The sequence below is a fragment of the Salvelinus alpinus genome, chromosome 11 (genome assembly GCF_045679555.1).
Source record: "Salvelinus alpinus chromosome 11, SLU_Salpinus.1, whole genome shotgun sequence".
Lineage (NCBI taxonomy): Eukaryota > Metazoa > Chordata > Actinopteri > Salmoniformes > Salmonidae > Salvelinus > Salvelinus alpinus.
In genome coordinates, this window is record NC_092096.1 from 33292639 (window position 1) to 33308127 (window position 15489).

Consider the following 15489-nt stretch of genomic DNA (forward strand, 5'->3'; position numbering starts at 1 on the left):
GTGTCCTTATATAATAAATGTAGAACATTTACGTATAGGACATCAAATAGGCACTGAATCCTATGGTTAGGACCAAGAAATGTGAAATATGAATTCACACATTTTGATAGTTTGTGATTTTGCATTGATGCGCTTTTTACAAAACACCTATTCTGAAATTGTATTGTGTTATGACATAATAAACGCAGTAGTTGCAGTCAATATACAGTTAATTAATTCATTATCCATTATCCCAGAGGGAAGTATGACAATGTTTCCGTTTTGAGTTTTGTCACCCCGAAACAGTAGAAGGCGCTATACACCAATGTTGGTGTTCATCCTTGTTGACGCAAGGACAGTCAAAACATGTCTCGAAATTTGTTTTACCGTGCTGCTAATATTGTCCAACTCTGCAGGTTTACACTTCTAGTTGGGTCAAAGTCACTTTGCACGCAAATTCCAGCGGAGCCACTGACTGTCAGACAGCAAAACAATGGAATAAGGTATGCAAGTTGTCAGCAAACTAACAAAGTAGCTTGACCACTCTGTCGGTGTTTGATTCCTGTGGTCAAAGAACCTCTGCATTTGTCGAGCGCCTCTTCTCAAAATGTGTGCCCATGTCGCGCGAATTGTATAGAAGCTGTCCATTTTGGACACGCGCTTCCATCTCTTCAATGCTAAACGGATCACCTGAAACGTTAATTGGTGCTATCTAGCTAACTAACGTTAGTAAGCAGTTAGTCCTATAAAAATCTCACTATTATGCTTCAGGTACACAGTACATTGATCGGTACAGTGCATATATTTTTGTTCCCCTTCAAATTATTCTTGCTACTGTAACAGTGTAATTACATGTTCAGGAGTATAATCTTGAACAACCCGAAGAAGAGGAATGCCCTGTCTCTGTCCATGCTGGAATCACTGAGAAGCAACATCCTGGCAGACATCGACAGCGACGACCTCAGAGTCATCGTCATATCAGGTAAGATACCACCAGAGTGCTGATCCATGATCAGATGTGTCCCCCTTTGATCCCCCCTTCATAAACACTGTTGTATTGTGTTATGTGTGTTTCAGCTAAGGGACCAGTGTTCTCCTCTGGGCATGACCTGAAGGAGCTGACATCAGCACAGGGCAGAGATTACCACTTCAAGGTGTTTCAGGCCTGCTCAGAGGTGTGGTTCACTATTGTACTGTATACAAATATACTGTACACACTCATCATTATTGGCAATGAGTCAAGTATGATTGTCCTCCGTAGAGTCTGGCTGTGTACATACAATACACACACACATTCTCATCCACATACACACTCATTCCTCTTGTTGTTATTGAAGGTTATGACCCTGATACAAGACATTCCTGTGCCTGTGATTGCCATGGTGAATGGGGTTGCCACAGCAGCAGGATGCCAGCTTGTTGCCAGTTGTGACATTGCCGTGGTGACGGAGAAGTCCACCTTCGCCACGCCAGGGGTCAACGTGGGTCTGTTCTGCTCAACACCAGCCGTGGCAATAGGAAGAGCTGTCCCCAAGAAGGTAAACACACACATACACAAAAACACTCTGTGTAACACTGATATATTCTGATATTTTACAGGTTGCCATGGAGATGCTGTTCACAGGAAGCCCGATCTCGGCTCAGGATGCTTTGCTGCACGGGCTGGTCAGTAAGGTGGTTCCTGAGGAGCGTCTAGAGCACGAGACGTTAGCCATCGCACGGCGGGTCTGTCAGGCCAGCCGGCCCGTTGTAGCACTTGGCAAGGCCACCTTCCACAGGTGTGTGTCTCTCACTCCAGATGTTTTACCACACAATAGCACTCAACCCTTCTGCCTACCATGTATTCATTCCTTGTTTGCTACGTTTCAATGTTTTTGTTGGTTTGAGTGGATATCCATTGATACACTTGCATGCAAAAAGACAGCAAAAGAGTCACTCATTTTCCTCTAGAAAGGTAAATACTATATACACTACCGTTCAAAAGTTAGGGGTCACTTAGAAATGTCCTTGTTTTTGGAAGAAAAGCACATTTTTTTGTCCATTTTAAAATAACATCAAATTGATTAGAAATACAGTGTAGACATTGTTAATGTTGTAAATTACGTTTGTAGCTGGAAACAGCTGATTTTTAATGGAATATCTACATAGGCATACAGAGGCCTGTTATCATCAACCATCACTCCTGTGTTCCAATGGCACATTGTGTTAGCTAATCTAAGTTTATCATTTTTAAAGGCTAATTGATCATTAGAAAACCCTTTTGCAATTATGTTAGCACACAAAAATTAAAGAAGCAATAAAACTGGCCTTCTTTAGACTAGTTGAATATCTGGAGCATCAGCATTTGTGGGTTCGGTTAAAGGCTCAAAATGGCCAGAAACAAAGAACATTCTTCCGAAACTCGTCAGTCTATTTTTGTTCTGAGAAATTAAGACTATTCCATGTGAGAATTTGCCAAGAAACTGAAGATCTCGTACAACACTGTGTACTACTCCCTTCACAGAACAGCGCAAACTGGCTCTAACCAGAATAGAGAGAGGAGTGGGAGGCCCCGGTGCACAACTGAGCAAGTGGACAAGTACATTAGAATGTCTAGTTTGAGAAACACACGTCTCACAAGTCCTCAATTGGCAGCTTCATTAAATAGTACCCGCAAAACACCAGTCTCAACGTCAACAGTGAAGAGGCGACTCCGGGATGCTGGCCTTCTAGGCAGAGTTCCTGTGTCCAGTGTCTGTGTTCTTTTGCCCATCTTAATATTTAATTTTTATTGGCCAGTCTACAATAAGGCTTTTTCTTTGCAACTCTGCCTAGAAGGCCAGCATCCCGAAGTCGCCTCTTCACTGTTGACGTTGAGACTGGTGTTTTGCGGGTACTATTTAATGAAGCTACCAGTCTGTTTCTCAAACTAGACACTCTAATGTACTTGTCCTCTTTCTCAGTTGTGCACCGTTGCCTCCCACTCCTCTTTCTATTCTGGTTAGAGCCAGTTTGCGCTGTTCTGTGAAGGGAGTAGTACACAGCGTTGTACGAGATCTTCAGTTTATTGGCAATTTCTCACGTGGAATAGCCTTCATTTCTCAGAACAAGAATAGACTGATGAGGTTCAAAAGAAAGTTATTTGTTTCTGGACATTTTGAGCCTGTAATCAAACCCACAAATGCTGATGCTCCAGATACTCAACTAGTCTAAAGAAGGCCAGTTTTATTGCTTCTTTAATTAGAACAACAGTTTTCAGCTGTGCTAACATAATTGAAAAAGGGTTTTCTAATGATCAATTAGCCCTTTAAAATGATAAACTTGGATTAGCTAACACAACGTGCCATTGGAACACAGGAGTGATGGTTGATGATAACGGCCTCTGTACGCCTATGTAGATATTCCATAAAAAATGTAGCCATTTCGTGATACAACAGTCATTTACAACATTAACACTGTCTACACTGTATTTCTGATCAATTTTATGTTATTTTAATGGACATTTAAAAAAATATTATTTCAAAAACAAGGACATTTCTAAGTGACCCCAAACTTTTGAACGGTAGTGTACATGTTTAGTTTTATACATAATTGAATCATTTAATTTAATTCCTCTCCCAGACAGATGGCCCAGGGGTGGGATGCGGCCTACGCTACAGCCTCTCGTGTCATGGTAGATAACCTGGCTCTCAGAGACGGACAGGAGGGGATACGGGCCTTCATAGAGAAACGGAAGCCTGTATGGACAAACAAAGCAGAGAAGGCCCATGATGAGTGATATCTGCTGGGCTGGACTACCGTGGCCTGTGAGGGGTCAGCAGCCTCTGGACTGGAGAAGGGAGCCTGTGGATGGTTGAGGTGTTAATCTTGCCCCCAGTTGGACCTGAACCCATCACAGAACACAGAAGTGCTCGAGGAGGACATTTTGAAATTAAATACCTGTTGATTATTGTCGTGATCTGATGAAGTGAAAATGCAGGGCTGTCTTCATGTATGCCCTTAGGAGGGGGTGAGCTGAAGGTTTTAGGAAAGGTAGATACTTGAGATGCACCCATGGTCAAGGGACTCACACAGGACATAGATTGGGCACTTCGTGTGACAGAATGTAAATGTTTAAAGGGGCAATCTGCAGTTGAAGCAATTACAAAGCGGCCACTGATTTGGTAAAAAGCTGATGGATGGGACTGGAGAAATGTAACTACTCTAAAATTCATAGACAGAGCTATGGATGCAAGGACTGACCATCCATGAGCTACAAATGATATGTTTTGAGGCTATACATTGTTTACAAAGGTGTAAAACAAGCTTATATTTGTGTTTCTGATGGGGTAATAAGTCATTAGAACTAAGCTCATGAGGAATGTATTAAGTTTTATTCTTCAAAAATCAATGGGTATATAAAGTGCATTCGGAAAGTATTCAGACTCCTTGACTTTTTCCAAATTTTGTTACGTTAGTCTTATTCTAAAATGGATAAAAAAGTCTTCCCCCTCATCAATCTACACACAATACCACATAATGACAAAGAAAAACAGGTTATAATTTTTTGCAAATGTATAAAAAAAAAAGAATTATGACATTTACATAAGTATTCAGACCCTTTACTCAGAACTTTATTGAAGCACCATTGGCAGCGATTACAGTCTCAAGTCTTCTTGGGGAGTTTCTCTGGAGTAGGTTTTCATCAAGGATCTCACTGCTTTGCTCCGTTCAGCTTTCCCTCGATCCTGACTAGTCTCTCAGTCCCTGCCACTGAAAAACCTCCCCACACATTGATGCTGCCGCCACCATGCTTCACTGTAGGGATGGTGCCAGGTTTCCTCCAGACGTGATGCTTGGACTTCAGGTCAAAGAGTTCAATCTTGGTTTCATCAGACCAGAGAAACTTGTTTCTACTGGTCAGAGTCCTTTAGGTGCCTTTTGGTGAACTCCAAGCGCACTGTCATGTGCCTTTTACTGAGGAGTGGCTTCCGTCTGGCCACTCTACCATAAAGGCCTGCGTGGTGGAGTGCTGCAGAGATGGTTGTCCTTCTGGAGGGTTCTCCCATCTCCACAGAAGAACTCTGGAGCTCTGTCAGAGTGACCATCGAGTTCTTGGCCACCTCCCTGACCAAGGCCCTTCTCCCCAGATTGCTCAGTTTAGCTTCCTAGGAAGAATCTTGGTAGTTCATCATTCGGGAGCCCACTGTGTTCTCGGGGACCTTCAACGCTGCAGACATTTGTGGTACCCTTCCCCAGATCTGCCTCGACACAATCCTGTCTCAGAGCTCTACAGAAAATTCCTTCGACCTCATGGCTTGGTTTTTACTCTGACATGCACTGTCAGCCGTGGGATCTTATAGACAGGTGTGTGCCTTTCCAAATCATGTCAAATCAATTGAGTTCACCACAGGTGGAGTCCAATCAAGTTGTACAGTACAAACGAAAACAGGATGTACCTGAGCTCAATTTCAAGACTCATAGCAAAGGGTCTGAATACCTGTGTAAATAAGGTCTTTTTAAAATGTATTTGTATACGTTTGCAAACATTTCTGAACCTTTTTTCACATCATGGGGTATTGTGTGTGGATTGATTTGAATCATTTTTAGAATAAGGCTGTAACGTAACAACGTGGAAAAAGTCAAAGGGTCTGAATACTTTGAATGTCCTGTATATTTCTGAATTTAAGTTTAAAAAATGTATTCAAATTACCTCTGTGTTAAACAAAAATAAAATATTTACTAAAGAACTGATGAAGCCAATCTGCATATTTTATATTTAGACGCATGTAAAAATAATAGGCCCAAATACATGAATTGGAAACAGGAGGTATTGTATAATAGATCCTGTGTTTAGTTCAGCCTGCACTGGATACTGAAAGACAACAGGTATGTGAGAGGTTACCTGGTGGCTGTGGGATTGAGGCGTCCATTAAATGTTTAACAGTGGCTGTACTTCCACCAAGACAGCCCTACTGTAGTACAGCAATGTTCCATGTTCTATGCATTAGCACTGTACCGCCACATGATGGCACCATTGTATCCCTTGAGCAGCAAAGGTCTGATGAAAGGCAAATTGAGTGTTCAGAATTGAACTTTTTAATGATCCTATTGCTATGACCAAATTCCTAGTTTGGCCCACATACAAATATTTTGGTCTCAATAAAAAGAACAAGACACAATGTGCTAAGTGCAAAATATCATGCAATACTCTTAGTAAAGCACGTGGGGTCCTGGAAAAATGGCCTGTATAATCCTTCAAGAAAAAGTCTGGCAGCTGCATAGGGTTGGAAAAGGGTGCAATTAGTTTCTCCACTAGAGGGTAGTATCTCCTCAAATATCAGCAGATGAATAATGTTGGCACTCGTTATCCCCCTTTCCAGGGATATAAATCACTAGCCCAGTATCCTGCGTGAGCTTTGTGGTCCATGCATGTAGAATATGTACGAAGACACTTCACTGATGTATGAAGGGAATAGCAATAACATTCTTACAGAAATAAATCCGCACACAAATATACAGACACATGATCAGAAATGCACACCCCAATTTGTTTTATTAAGTAAAGAAAAGTCTCTGAAGAATGACCTGATAAACCATTTTGCAATGAATTATTTAACAAAAAAAAGGAATGACTTATTTGCATGTTCAAATAATAACAGTATAATTATAACCGCGAGAACGATAAGCATTGTATCAAAAAGTACATAGTTGAGAATCAGCACTAAAAAGGTAGGTGGTTGAATATGTATTCAAATGTGTGACGTCACACTACAAAGTAGTATGTACAGGTCAGTAAGTGTTGATGTGTGTATATGGAATGATTTAATATGTAAGTGCTGGTAACTGAAGAGCAGTGAATGTGACTGCTGACAATACAAGACATGAGTTGGCAATTAAAGCATATTGCGGCTTAGTAAGTACTTCAATACCGTTACACATTCCCCCTCTATAGAAACCTCTTGCACTTAGCTGACACCTACTCTGTGGTGATGAAAATGCTGTACTGTTAATATGCAATTAATGTTCAGGTAAACGTTTCAGAGGGAAGTAAATCGTACATTACTTCAGGGGAGAAAAGAGGTGTTTTTTTCCTACGGACGACAAAACAGTTCACTGTTGATAGAGTTTACAGTCTCAATATGGGGTATAAAGCAGACACTGGCCTCGATATACAAACATACTGTACACACTATTCGGGTTACAGAAATGCTTTGCAATGACAGTGGTCGCTAAACTGAGCGACAACAGAATAATCTCAATGAAAAAATAACGTTTTAAAAACCGTCGTTATACAGTGGAGGTGCTTCAGAATTGAAATGATATATTTGCAACAATGATTTGAATTGTCACAGTTCCGTAATTCTATTATTTGACATAGCTTTGTTTCTTCTCTCTGAAAAATAAGATATTCACAAGCATATAGAGTAAATTGACCTCTAAAGTAGATATTTTGGAAGTAACTCATAAAAAAATAATAAAGATGGAAATGAAAAATGGAATCACTGAGTTTGTCTCGCCAGGAGAAGTGTCCCCTGCTACTCATAACGTTTCAATAACTCAGTATATAAACAAAACATCATTTACTGTACATTTTCAACTCTAAAAGACATATATATATATATATATACTTTTAACTCCTGTCATTAATGATTTAACATCCGAAAAATAAAATAATCAATCTTCAGTGGGTTTTTAAAAACATCAGGAGCTGGTATACTGCAGCATTCACGATGCAGTATGACTTTTAAAAAGGTCAGAACGTCACATATAAAGCACAAACCAAACTAAAACTCCTTAACTCCAGTAGGACTACCGCTTGTCTCTGCAGCCACAGTGTCAGTGACTACACCTCAGTGTCTTTCTATCCCTCTCTCCTCCTCTCACAGCAACATAGACTCCTGCATGGTGAACGCCTCTGGTGCGTGCCTGTAGTGTGGTCCTCCGAACAGCGGGGGGAGCTGCTGCCTCATGGTGGGCTGTTGCTGCTGCTCGTGGAACTGTGTCCTGTAGTGAGCCAGGCCGTCAGAGAAGGTGAACTCCTGCACAGGGGACATCTGGGCCCTCTGGAAGCTGGGGGAGCGGGGTACACCTCCAGGGGCACATGTCATGTCACCACCTTCCTGCTGCCCCCACGGCTGCACCTCCACTGCCCCTCCCCGGCCTGGCCCCTCAGGCAGGTAGGGCGGGGTCTGCTCCGCTCTCCTGCGCCCCTCGTACCTGTTGTAGTCAACAGGAGGGTGCACCGGATAGGCGGCTGCAGCGGAGGTGAGCCGTGTGGGCTGACGCAGGTATGTGGAGGCGTTACTACCAGGGCTGTCCAGCTGCTGTATGGTGCGGGGGGCCAGCGGGCCTACAATGGTCCGGGGGGGCTGGGCTGAGCTGGGAGGCTGCCTGTGGGTGGTGGCATAGGAGTTGTTCATGAGGGCCTTCTCCGGAGAGTGGCTGGGCCGCTGGGTGGTGACGTACGCCCTCTCCCCATACATCAGACCCATCGGTGGGGTGCCTCGGGAGAGCGGGGGGCCGTAGTGCCTGTCCTCTCCCAGTCCCCTCTGCTCAAGGCTCACACTGTACGGAGGGTAGTGGAGTGGCACCATAGCAGGCCGGCCGGGGGAGTACTGCTGGGGGGGCGTGTGGTACTGGCTCTGGCCGTTGGGGTGGACATAGGGTTTACCCCCCGCAGGGCTGTTGAGGGACAGGGCAGCGGGGATGGGGTGTTTGGCCTGCCTAGCCACGGGTCCTATGGAGACCATGCTCCCTTGCAGGCTGGGGGTGTGGGTGGGGGGTAGGGACGGTGTCTCGCTGCGCCTCATCTGCGACGGTGGCCTCTCCAGCTCCAGGACCTCCACAAAGTCCTGCTCTGCCCCCCCGGGCACGTTGTCGTACTGGGAGGCGTTGGAGCCGCGGTTGGAGCCGCGGTTGGAGCCTGGGATCAAGCCCCTGGAGCGGGGCCGGCGGGTGAGCAGCAGGGTGTCGTCAGGGCTGGAGGGGGCCGGGGAACCACCGCGGCTCAGCTGGATCTCCCTGGCCGCCGCTGCCTTGGCCGCTTCCAGCTTGGTCTCGGAGGGCTTGACCCAGCGCGGGGCGATGTCTTTACGAGAGCTACTGGAGGCGGCATTGGAGTTGTGGTTGGCCGTGGCGTGGTTCTGAGGCTTCCCTCCGTCCACCACTTTTGTAGGAGGGTTGGGGTGTGGCGAGGGAGAGGGCGCCGGGGACGGTGTAGGTGTGAACCCTCTCTCTGGGGTAGCGAGGGTGGGGGCGGAGGGCGGTTTGCAGTGGGGGTCTACGTGGACGGAGTTCTCTCCAGACCCCCGTGATCTGGCCTCCCTCTTCTCAGCCTTGTGCTGCCGGACCAACTTCTCCAGGGAGTCCCTGCGCGCCCGGCTGGGGGGTCGGCTGTCCCGCTGGCGCTCGGGGGAGGGGCTAGGCGCTTTTGGGGGCTCGGCCGGCTGGGCGTGGCTCTGACCATTTGCCACGTGGTTCTGGTTCACCACCGGCTCTGGGGGAAGCTGCCCAAGAAGCTTCTTGGGATACTCGTCTTCTTTACCTGCACAGATACAACAGACAGACGGGTTAGAGCACCTGGAGGGAGAACACAAAACGGGAAAAGGCATGTTTCAAACGATGAATATTAAAAAAAGGGCAATATGGATTCATGCAACATCACTGCCGACGGGGGGTGAAAATAAAGAGAGAATTACATTCACCACAACACTGAATAATCACGTCTCCACAGGCGAGAAACCAACCAAGGACATAACAAAATACAACATCTGAAATATATATCTGATATTCAATACCCAGAGTGCGAGCCAGAGGCATCCAATTAGGAAGGGCCATTCAAAAGTGTAGACTGAAATAATATGTTTTCACTCAGTTTCATTAAAATGTACTTAGCTGCAGCAGCAGACAGACTTCAAAAGGTCAGACTGAAATTAGCTAACAGACTGTCCTTAAAGACTTTAGAAGCACTTGTAAGAGGTAAAGTAGGAAACATGGCTGAGTTAGCACTTAAGGACAAAAACCATAAATATATCAACTCCATGCAGTTTTAAAAACTCTATTACTTGAGTATATTATTATTATTACTACTACTACTACATAATCATATCTACCATTGTCATGAAAAGAAAGTGCAGTACAGGTGACACAGATATACAGAGAAACAGACAGTGAAGGTGTGACACTGGATGTGTTGGGCTCTGGTAGGAACAGTGTGTCCACAATCACCATAGAAACCAGGAGACACGAGCTAGAGAAGAGGAAGTGATGTGACAGGACCGGGAAGTGGGGTGAGTTTGAACCAGGAAGTGCTGTCACTGACTGGTATTGAATCCACAAACTAAAGTGGCTCTCCATTGTGTAAGAAAGTGTCCCATTTCCCTGTCCTTAGACTGAATGGGTGAAAACAATATGGAGAAACTCTGCCTGTAAGTCACAGCATCCATCACTCCTACACAGCTTCCTGTCCTTCTCTACTATCACTTAGAACCACTGATCTGAAAAGCCCGGACAAGGGAAATAATGGCGCTTTGGTTAGGGATAAAGGAAAGGAGACAAGAAACGGAAGCCATTCAAATGTATTGGGATACAGCCGAGATCAGTGCTTTATTGCTCTCACCCATCCAGTCTTCTCAGTTTGGACTCAGGAGAGGAAGCCACTTGAGAGTATTGAGGATTCACCCAGGAAATGTGTTCACTGACACAGGTGCTTTGGGGTTTCCAAGTTAAGGGTAGGATGCAGTCTCCACCCCACATTCAAACGTAAAACACAGACAACAACCTATTCAAACCTTTGTTTAGCCTCTCATTAAAAACCTCATCCAACAACTTAACTGTCAAAGTTGGAAGAGTTTTGGCTTCTGAATCTCCATTTCTCAACATGACACGTGGTTGGTTCACTAGTAGCCGATGGGTTGAAGATGAGCCCCGAGTGCTGCAGTCCAACAAAAAGCATCCGCTGTTGGATGATACTTATTATCCTGTCACCAGGAAGAGAAAATAGCTCTCTCACTGTGTGTGTGTACACACACCCAGGGTGGTAGGATGCCACAGTACATTAGGACATTCGGAGGTTAAGCCATTATGTAGCCTACAATGTTGAGCGGTGACCAGTCAAAGCTTTAGGCAAGATGTATCTTACTAACTGAAAGTATTGACTCCAAGTATTGTATTATCTAAAGTGGGAGCTTAAATGGTTACTACTGCACTGATAATGACTATCTGCAGTACTTCGCTAAAAGCAGTCAGAGACAACGGGTGTGGTAGTAATAGAGAAGGACAATCCCTCCACTACAAGACTCCAAGGTAGCTTTACCAATAGTAGCCTGGCCTGAGTTGCAGTAGCTACTGCACCAGGTTGCGGTAACATTGGGAGAATGTTCTGTAAGAGAAGCCCAGGGCTGCTGGACAGAAAGGCGACAGACAGACAGACGGAAAACGGAGGGACTGACGGAGGGAGGGAGGGATGGACAGATGATGAAACAGGGGAACACCAGTCAGGATAGCCCACCGGTTACTGTCGTAGGAGGGGATGTGGCCCCCACTCCCACCCACACTTTTGTAGGCTGGGCCGAACCATTGGGAGAAGAGGGAGAAGAGGCAGATTAAGCAAGAGACAGAAAGCAAGATGAGACAGACTGCTATCACTAATTACAACTACCACTGGTAATACTACTACACAGCAGCCAGCAGGAGAGCTGTGTGAGTGTGCACTTGAACTGTAACTGTGTGGTTGAGGGTGAATGTAAGTGAAGTAACATATGCAGGGTGATACATCCGTGTGTGTGTGTGTTGATATTTTGAGCTTGTGTGTGGCAGTTGTCTAATCTGCGTGTGTGTGACAAATGTATAGCCTACTGTAATCAGTGTGTATGAGAGGTGTTGGGGGCAGAAGGCTACCTGGTGCAGCCAGCTCCAGTTTGGACCTCCTTAGCTCCACCATGTTGTTCTGCAACTGCTCAATCACAAAGTCATCCTCAAAGAAGAAGTCCTTGGCCAGAGTCACCTGCAGAAACTCAACCAGATCCTCCATAGACAGCTTCAACAGGTGCTCTGCAAACAAACACACACACACACGCAGTGTGAGAACACTTTCTCCTGTGCAGTTTGACGACAGTCACAGATCTTAGAAGTTAGCGGAGGTGGTTCAGTGAACTTGAAGAGCAACTTTGCCTGAGACCTGAAGCTGGGGCTTTAGTTCAGCGGTCTAAAATAGTCTGGTGGCGCACAGACAACCACGTGGTCACAAGACAACCACGTGGTCACAATAGCACAATCCTACTGTTCTGGTCTTACTCTTGTGCAATTTGAGGACCGTGTAGGACATGGCGGTCAGAACTCTCTCCCCCTCCAGGATATAGATGTCCCAGATCCGCAGGGTCAGGGTGAAGGGGGTCTGAGGGAGAGATAGGGAGAGAGACAGAGAGAGGAAGAAAGATAATGAAGGAGAGAGAACGATAGGGAGAGAGAATGAGACAGCATGAAAGGAGAAGATATTTTCAGAATATAATTGAACACTTTCTTTAGCCCAACACCCGCAGTAGGCATGGTGTGATAATGACTGATGCTTTACAAAGACATATTTAGAAAAGCTGCAGGCCTAAAGGATACAGAGGGAAGGGGGATGTGATTCAGACACTCACCATGTCTAACATTCTGATACAGAGGGAAGGGGATGTGATTCAGACACTCACCATGTCTAACATTCTGATATAGAGGGAAGGGGATGTGATTCAGCCACTCACCATGTCTAACATTCTGATACAGAGGGAAGGGGATGTGATTCAGTCACTCACCCTGTCTAACATTCTGATATAGAGGGAAGGGGATGTGATTCAGCCACTCACCATGTCTAACATTCTGATACAGAGGGAAGGGGATGTGATTCAGTCACTCACCCTGTCTAACATTCTGATACAGAGGGAAGGGGATGTGATTCAGTCACTCACCCTGTCTAACATTCTGATACAGAGGGAAGGGGATGTGATTCAGTCACTCACCCAGTCTAACATTCTGATACAGAGGGAAGGGGATGTGATTCAGTCACTCACCCTGTCTAACATTCTGATATAGAGGGAAGGGGATGTGATTCAGTCACTCACCCTGTCTAACATTCTGATACAGAGGGAAGGGGATGTGATTCAGTCACTCACCCTGTCTAACATTCTGATATAGAGGGAAGGGGATGTGATTCAGTCACTCACCCTGTCTAACATTCTGATACAGAGGGAAGGGGATGTGATTCAGTAACTCACCCTGTCTAACATTCTGATATAGAGGGAAGGGGATGTGATTCAGTCACTCACCCTGTCTAACATTCTGATATAGAGGGAAGGGGATGTGATTCAGTCACTCACCCTGTCTAACATTCTGATACAGAGGGAAGGGGATGTGATTCAGTCACTCACCCTGTCTAACATTCTGATACAGAGGGAAGGGGATGTGATTCAGTCACTCACCCAGTCTAACATTCTGATACAGAGGGAAGGGGATGTGATTCAGTCACTCACCCTGTCTAACATTCTGATATAGAGGGAAGGGGATGTGATTCAGTCACTCACCCTGTCTAACATTCTGATACAGAGGGAAGGGGATGTGATTCAGTCACTCACCCTGTCTAACATTCTGATATAGAGGGAAGGGGATGTGATTCAGTCACTCACCCTGTCTAACATTCTGATACAGAGGGAAGGGGATGTGATTCAGTCACTCACCCTGTCTAACATTCTGATACAGAGGGAAGGGGATGTGATTCAGTCACTCACCCTGTCTAACATTCTGATATAGAGGGAAGGGCGATCACACGATCGGAAGGGGATGTGACTATACATTCTGATACAGAGGGAAGGGGATGTGATTCAGTCACTCACCCAGTCTAACATTCTGATACAGAGGGAAGGGGATGTGATTCAGTCACTCACCCTGTCTAACATTCTGATATAGAGGGAAGGGGATGTGATTCAGTCACTCACCCTGTCTAACATTCTGATACAGAGGGAAGGGGATGTGATTCAGTCACTCACCCTGTCTAACATTCTGATATAGAGGGAAGGGGATGTGATTCAGTCACTCACCCTGTCTAACATTCTGATACAGAGGGAAGGGGATGTGATTCAGTCACTCACCCTGTCTAACATTCTGATACAGAGGGAAGGGGATGTGATTCAGTCACTCACCCTGTCTAACATTCTGATATAGAGGGAAGGGGATGTGATTCAGCCACTCACCATGTCTAACATTCTGATACAGAGGGAAGGGGATGTGATTCAGTCACTCACCCTGTCTAACATTCTGATACAGATGGAAGGGGATGTGATTCAGCCACTCACCCTGTCTAACATTCTGATACAGAGGGAAGGGGATGTGATTCAGTCACTCACCCTGTCTAACATTCTGATACAGATGGAAGGGGATGTGATTCAGTCACTCACCCTGTCTAACATTCTGATATAGAGGGAAGGGGATGTGATTCAGTCACTCACCCTGTCTAACATTCTGATACAGAGGGAAGGGGATGTGATTCAGTCACTCACCCTGTCTAACATTCCGATACAGATGGAAGGGGATGTGATTCAGTCACTCACCCTGTCTAACATTCCGATACAGATGGAAGGGAATGTGATTCAGTCACTCACCCTGTCTAACATTCCGATACAGAGGGAAGGGGATGTGATTCAGTCACTCACCCTGTCTAACATTCCGATACAGATGGAAGGGGATGTGATTCAGTCACTCACCCTGTCTAACATTCTGATACAGATGGAAGGGAATGTGATTCAGTCACTCACCCTGTCTAACATTCCGATACAGAGGGAAGGGGATGTGATTCAGTCACTCACCCTGTCTAACATTCTGATACAGATGGAAGGGGATGTGATTCAGTCACTCACCCTGTCTAACATTCTGATACAGAGGGAAGGGGATGTGATTCAGTCACTCACCCTGTCTAACATTCCGATACAGATGGAAGGGGATGTGATTCAGTCACTCACCCTGTCTAACATTCTGATACAGATGGAAGGGAATGTGATTCAGTCACTCACCCTGTCTAACATTCTGATACAGAGGGAAGGGGATGTGATTCAGTCACTCACCATGTCTAACATTCTGATACAGAGGGAAGGGGATGTGATTCAGTCACTCACCCTGTCTAACATTCTGATACAGAGGGAAGGGGATGTGATTCAGTCACTCACCATGTCTAACATTCTGATACAGAGGGAAGGGGATGTGATTCAGTCACTCACCATGTCTAACATTCTGATACAGAGGGAAGGGGATGTGATTCAGTCACTCACCCTGTCTAACATTCTGATACAGAGGGAAGGGGATGTGATTCAGTCACTCACCCTGTCTAACATTCTGATACAGAGGGAAGGGGATGTGATTCAGTCACTCACCCTGTCTAACATTCTGATATAGAGGGAAGGGGATGTGATTCAGCCACTCACCATGTCTAACATTCTGATATAGAGGGAAGGGGATGTGATTCAGTCACTCACCCTGTCTAACATTCTGATACAGAGGGAAGGGGATGTGATTCAGTCACTC

At 45.4% G+C, this 15489-nt stretch overlaps 2 protein-coding genes across 6 annotated transcripts in view; one reads left to right on the forward strand and one right to left on the reverse strand.

The window, feature by feature from the left end:
• Window positions 1-263: 263 nt before the first annotated feature.
• Window positions 264-4376, forward strand: LOC139534024 (enoyl-CoA hydratase domain-containing protein 3, mitochondrial-like). Of its 2 annotated transcripts, none has more exons than XM_071332627.1 (6): window positions 264-482; window positions 840-961; window positions 1057-1154; window positions 1317-1517; window positions 1579-1757; window positions 3580-4376. In XM_071332627.1, exons 1-6 carry the CDS (start codon window positions 346-348, stop codon window positions 3734-3736), a joined length of 894 nt encoding a protein of 297 aa, XP_071188728.1. In that variant the 5' UTR covers window positions 264-345; the 3' UTR covers window positions 3737-4376. The 2 variants fall into 2 exon arrangements, with proteins under 2 accessions (XP_071188728.1, XP_071188729.1); XM_071332628.1 differs by having other exon boundaries at window positions 296-482; window positions 3584-4376.
• Window positions 4377-6467: 2091 nt separating this feature from the next.
• Window positions 6468-15489, reverse strand: part of LOC139534026 (USP6 N-terminal-like protein) — a 65169-nt gene continuing 56147 nt past the window's right edge. For all 4 annotated transcript variants that reach the window (XM_071332633.1, XM_071332629.1, XM_071332630.1 and 1 more), the window contains 3 exons: window positions 12235-12334; window positions 11839-11991; window positions 6468-9484 (listed from right to left, as the gene is read on the reverse strand). In XM_071332633.1, coding sequence (XP_071188734.1) covers window positions 7821-9484; window positions 11839-11991; window positions 12235-12334 — 1917 coding nt within the window. In that variant the 3' untranslated portion in view covers window positions 6468-7820. The remainder of the gene's footprint in view (window positions 9485-11838; window positions 11992-12234; window positions 12335-15489) is intronic.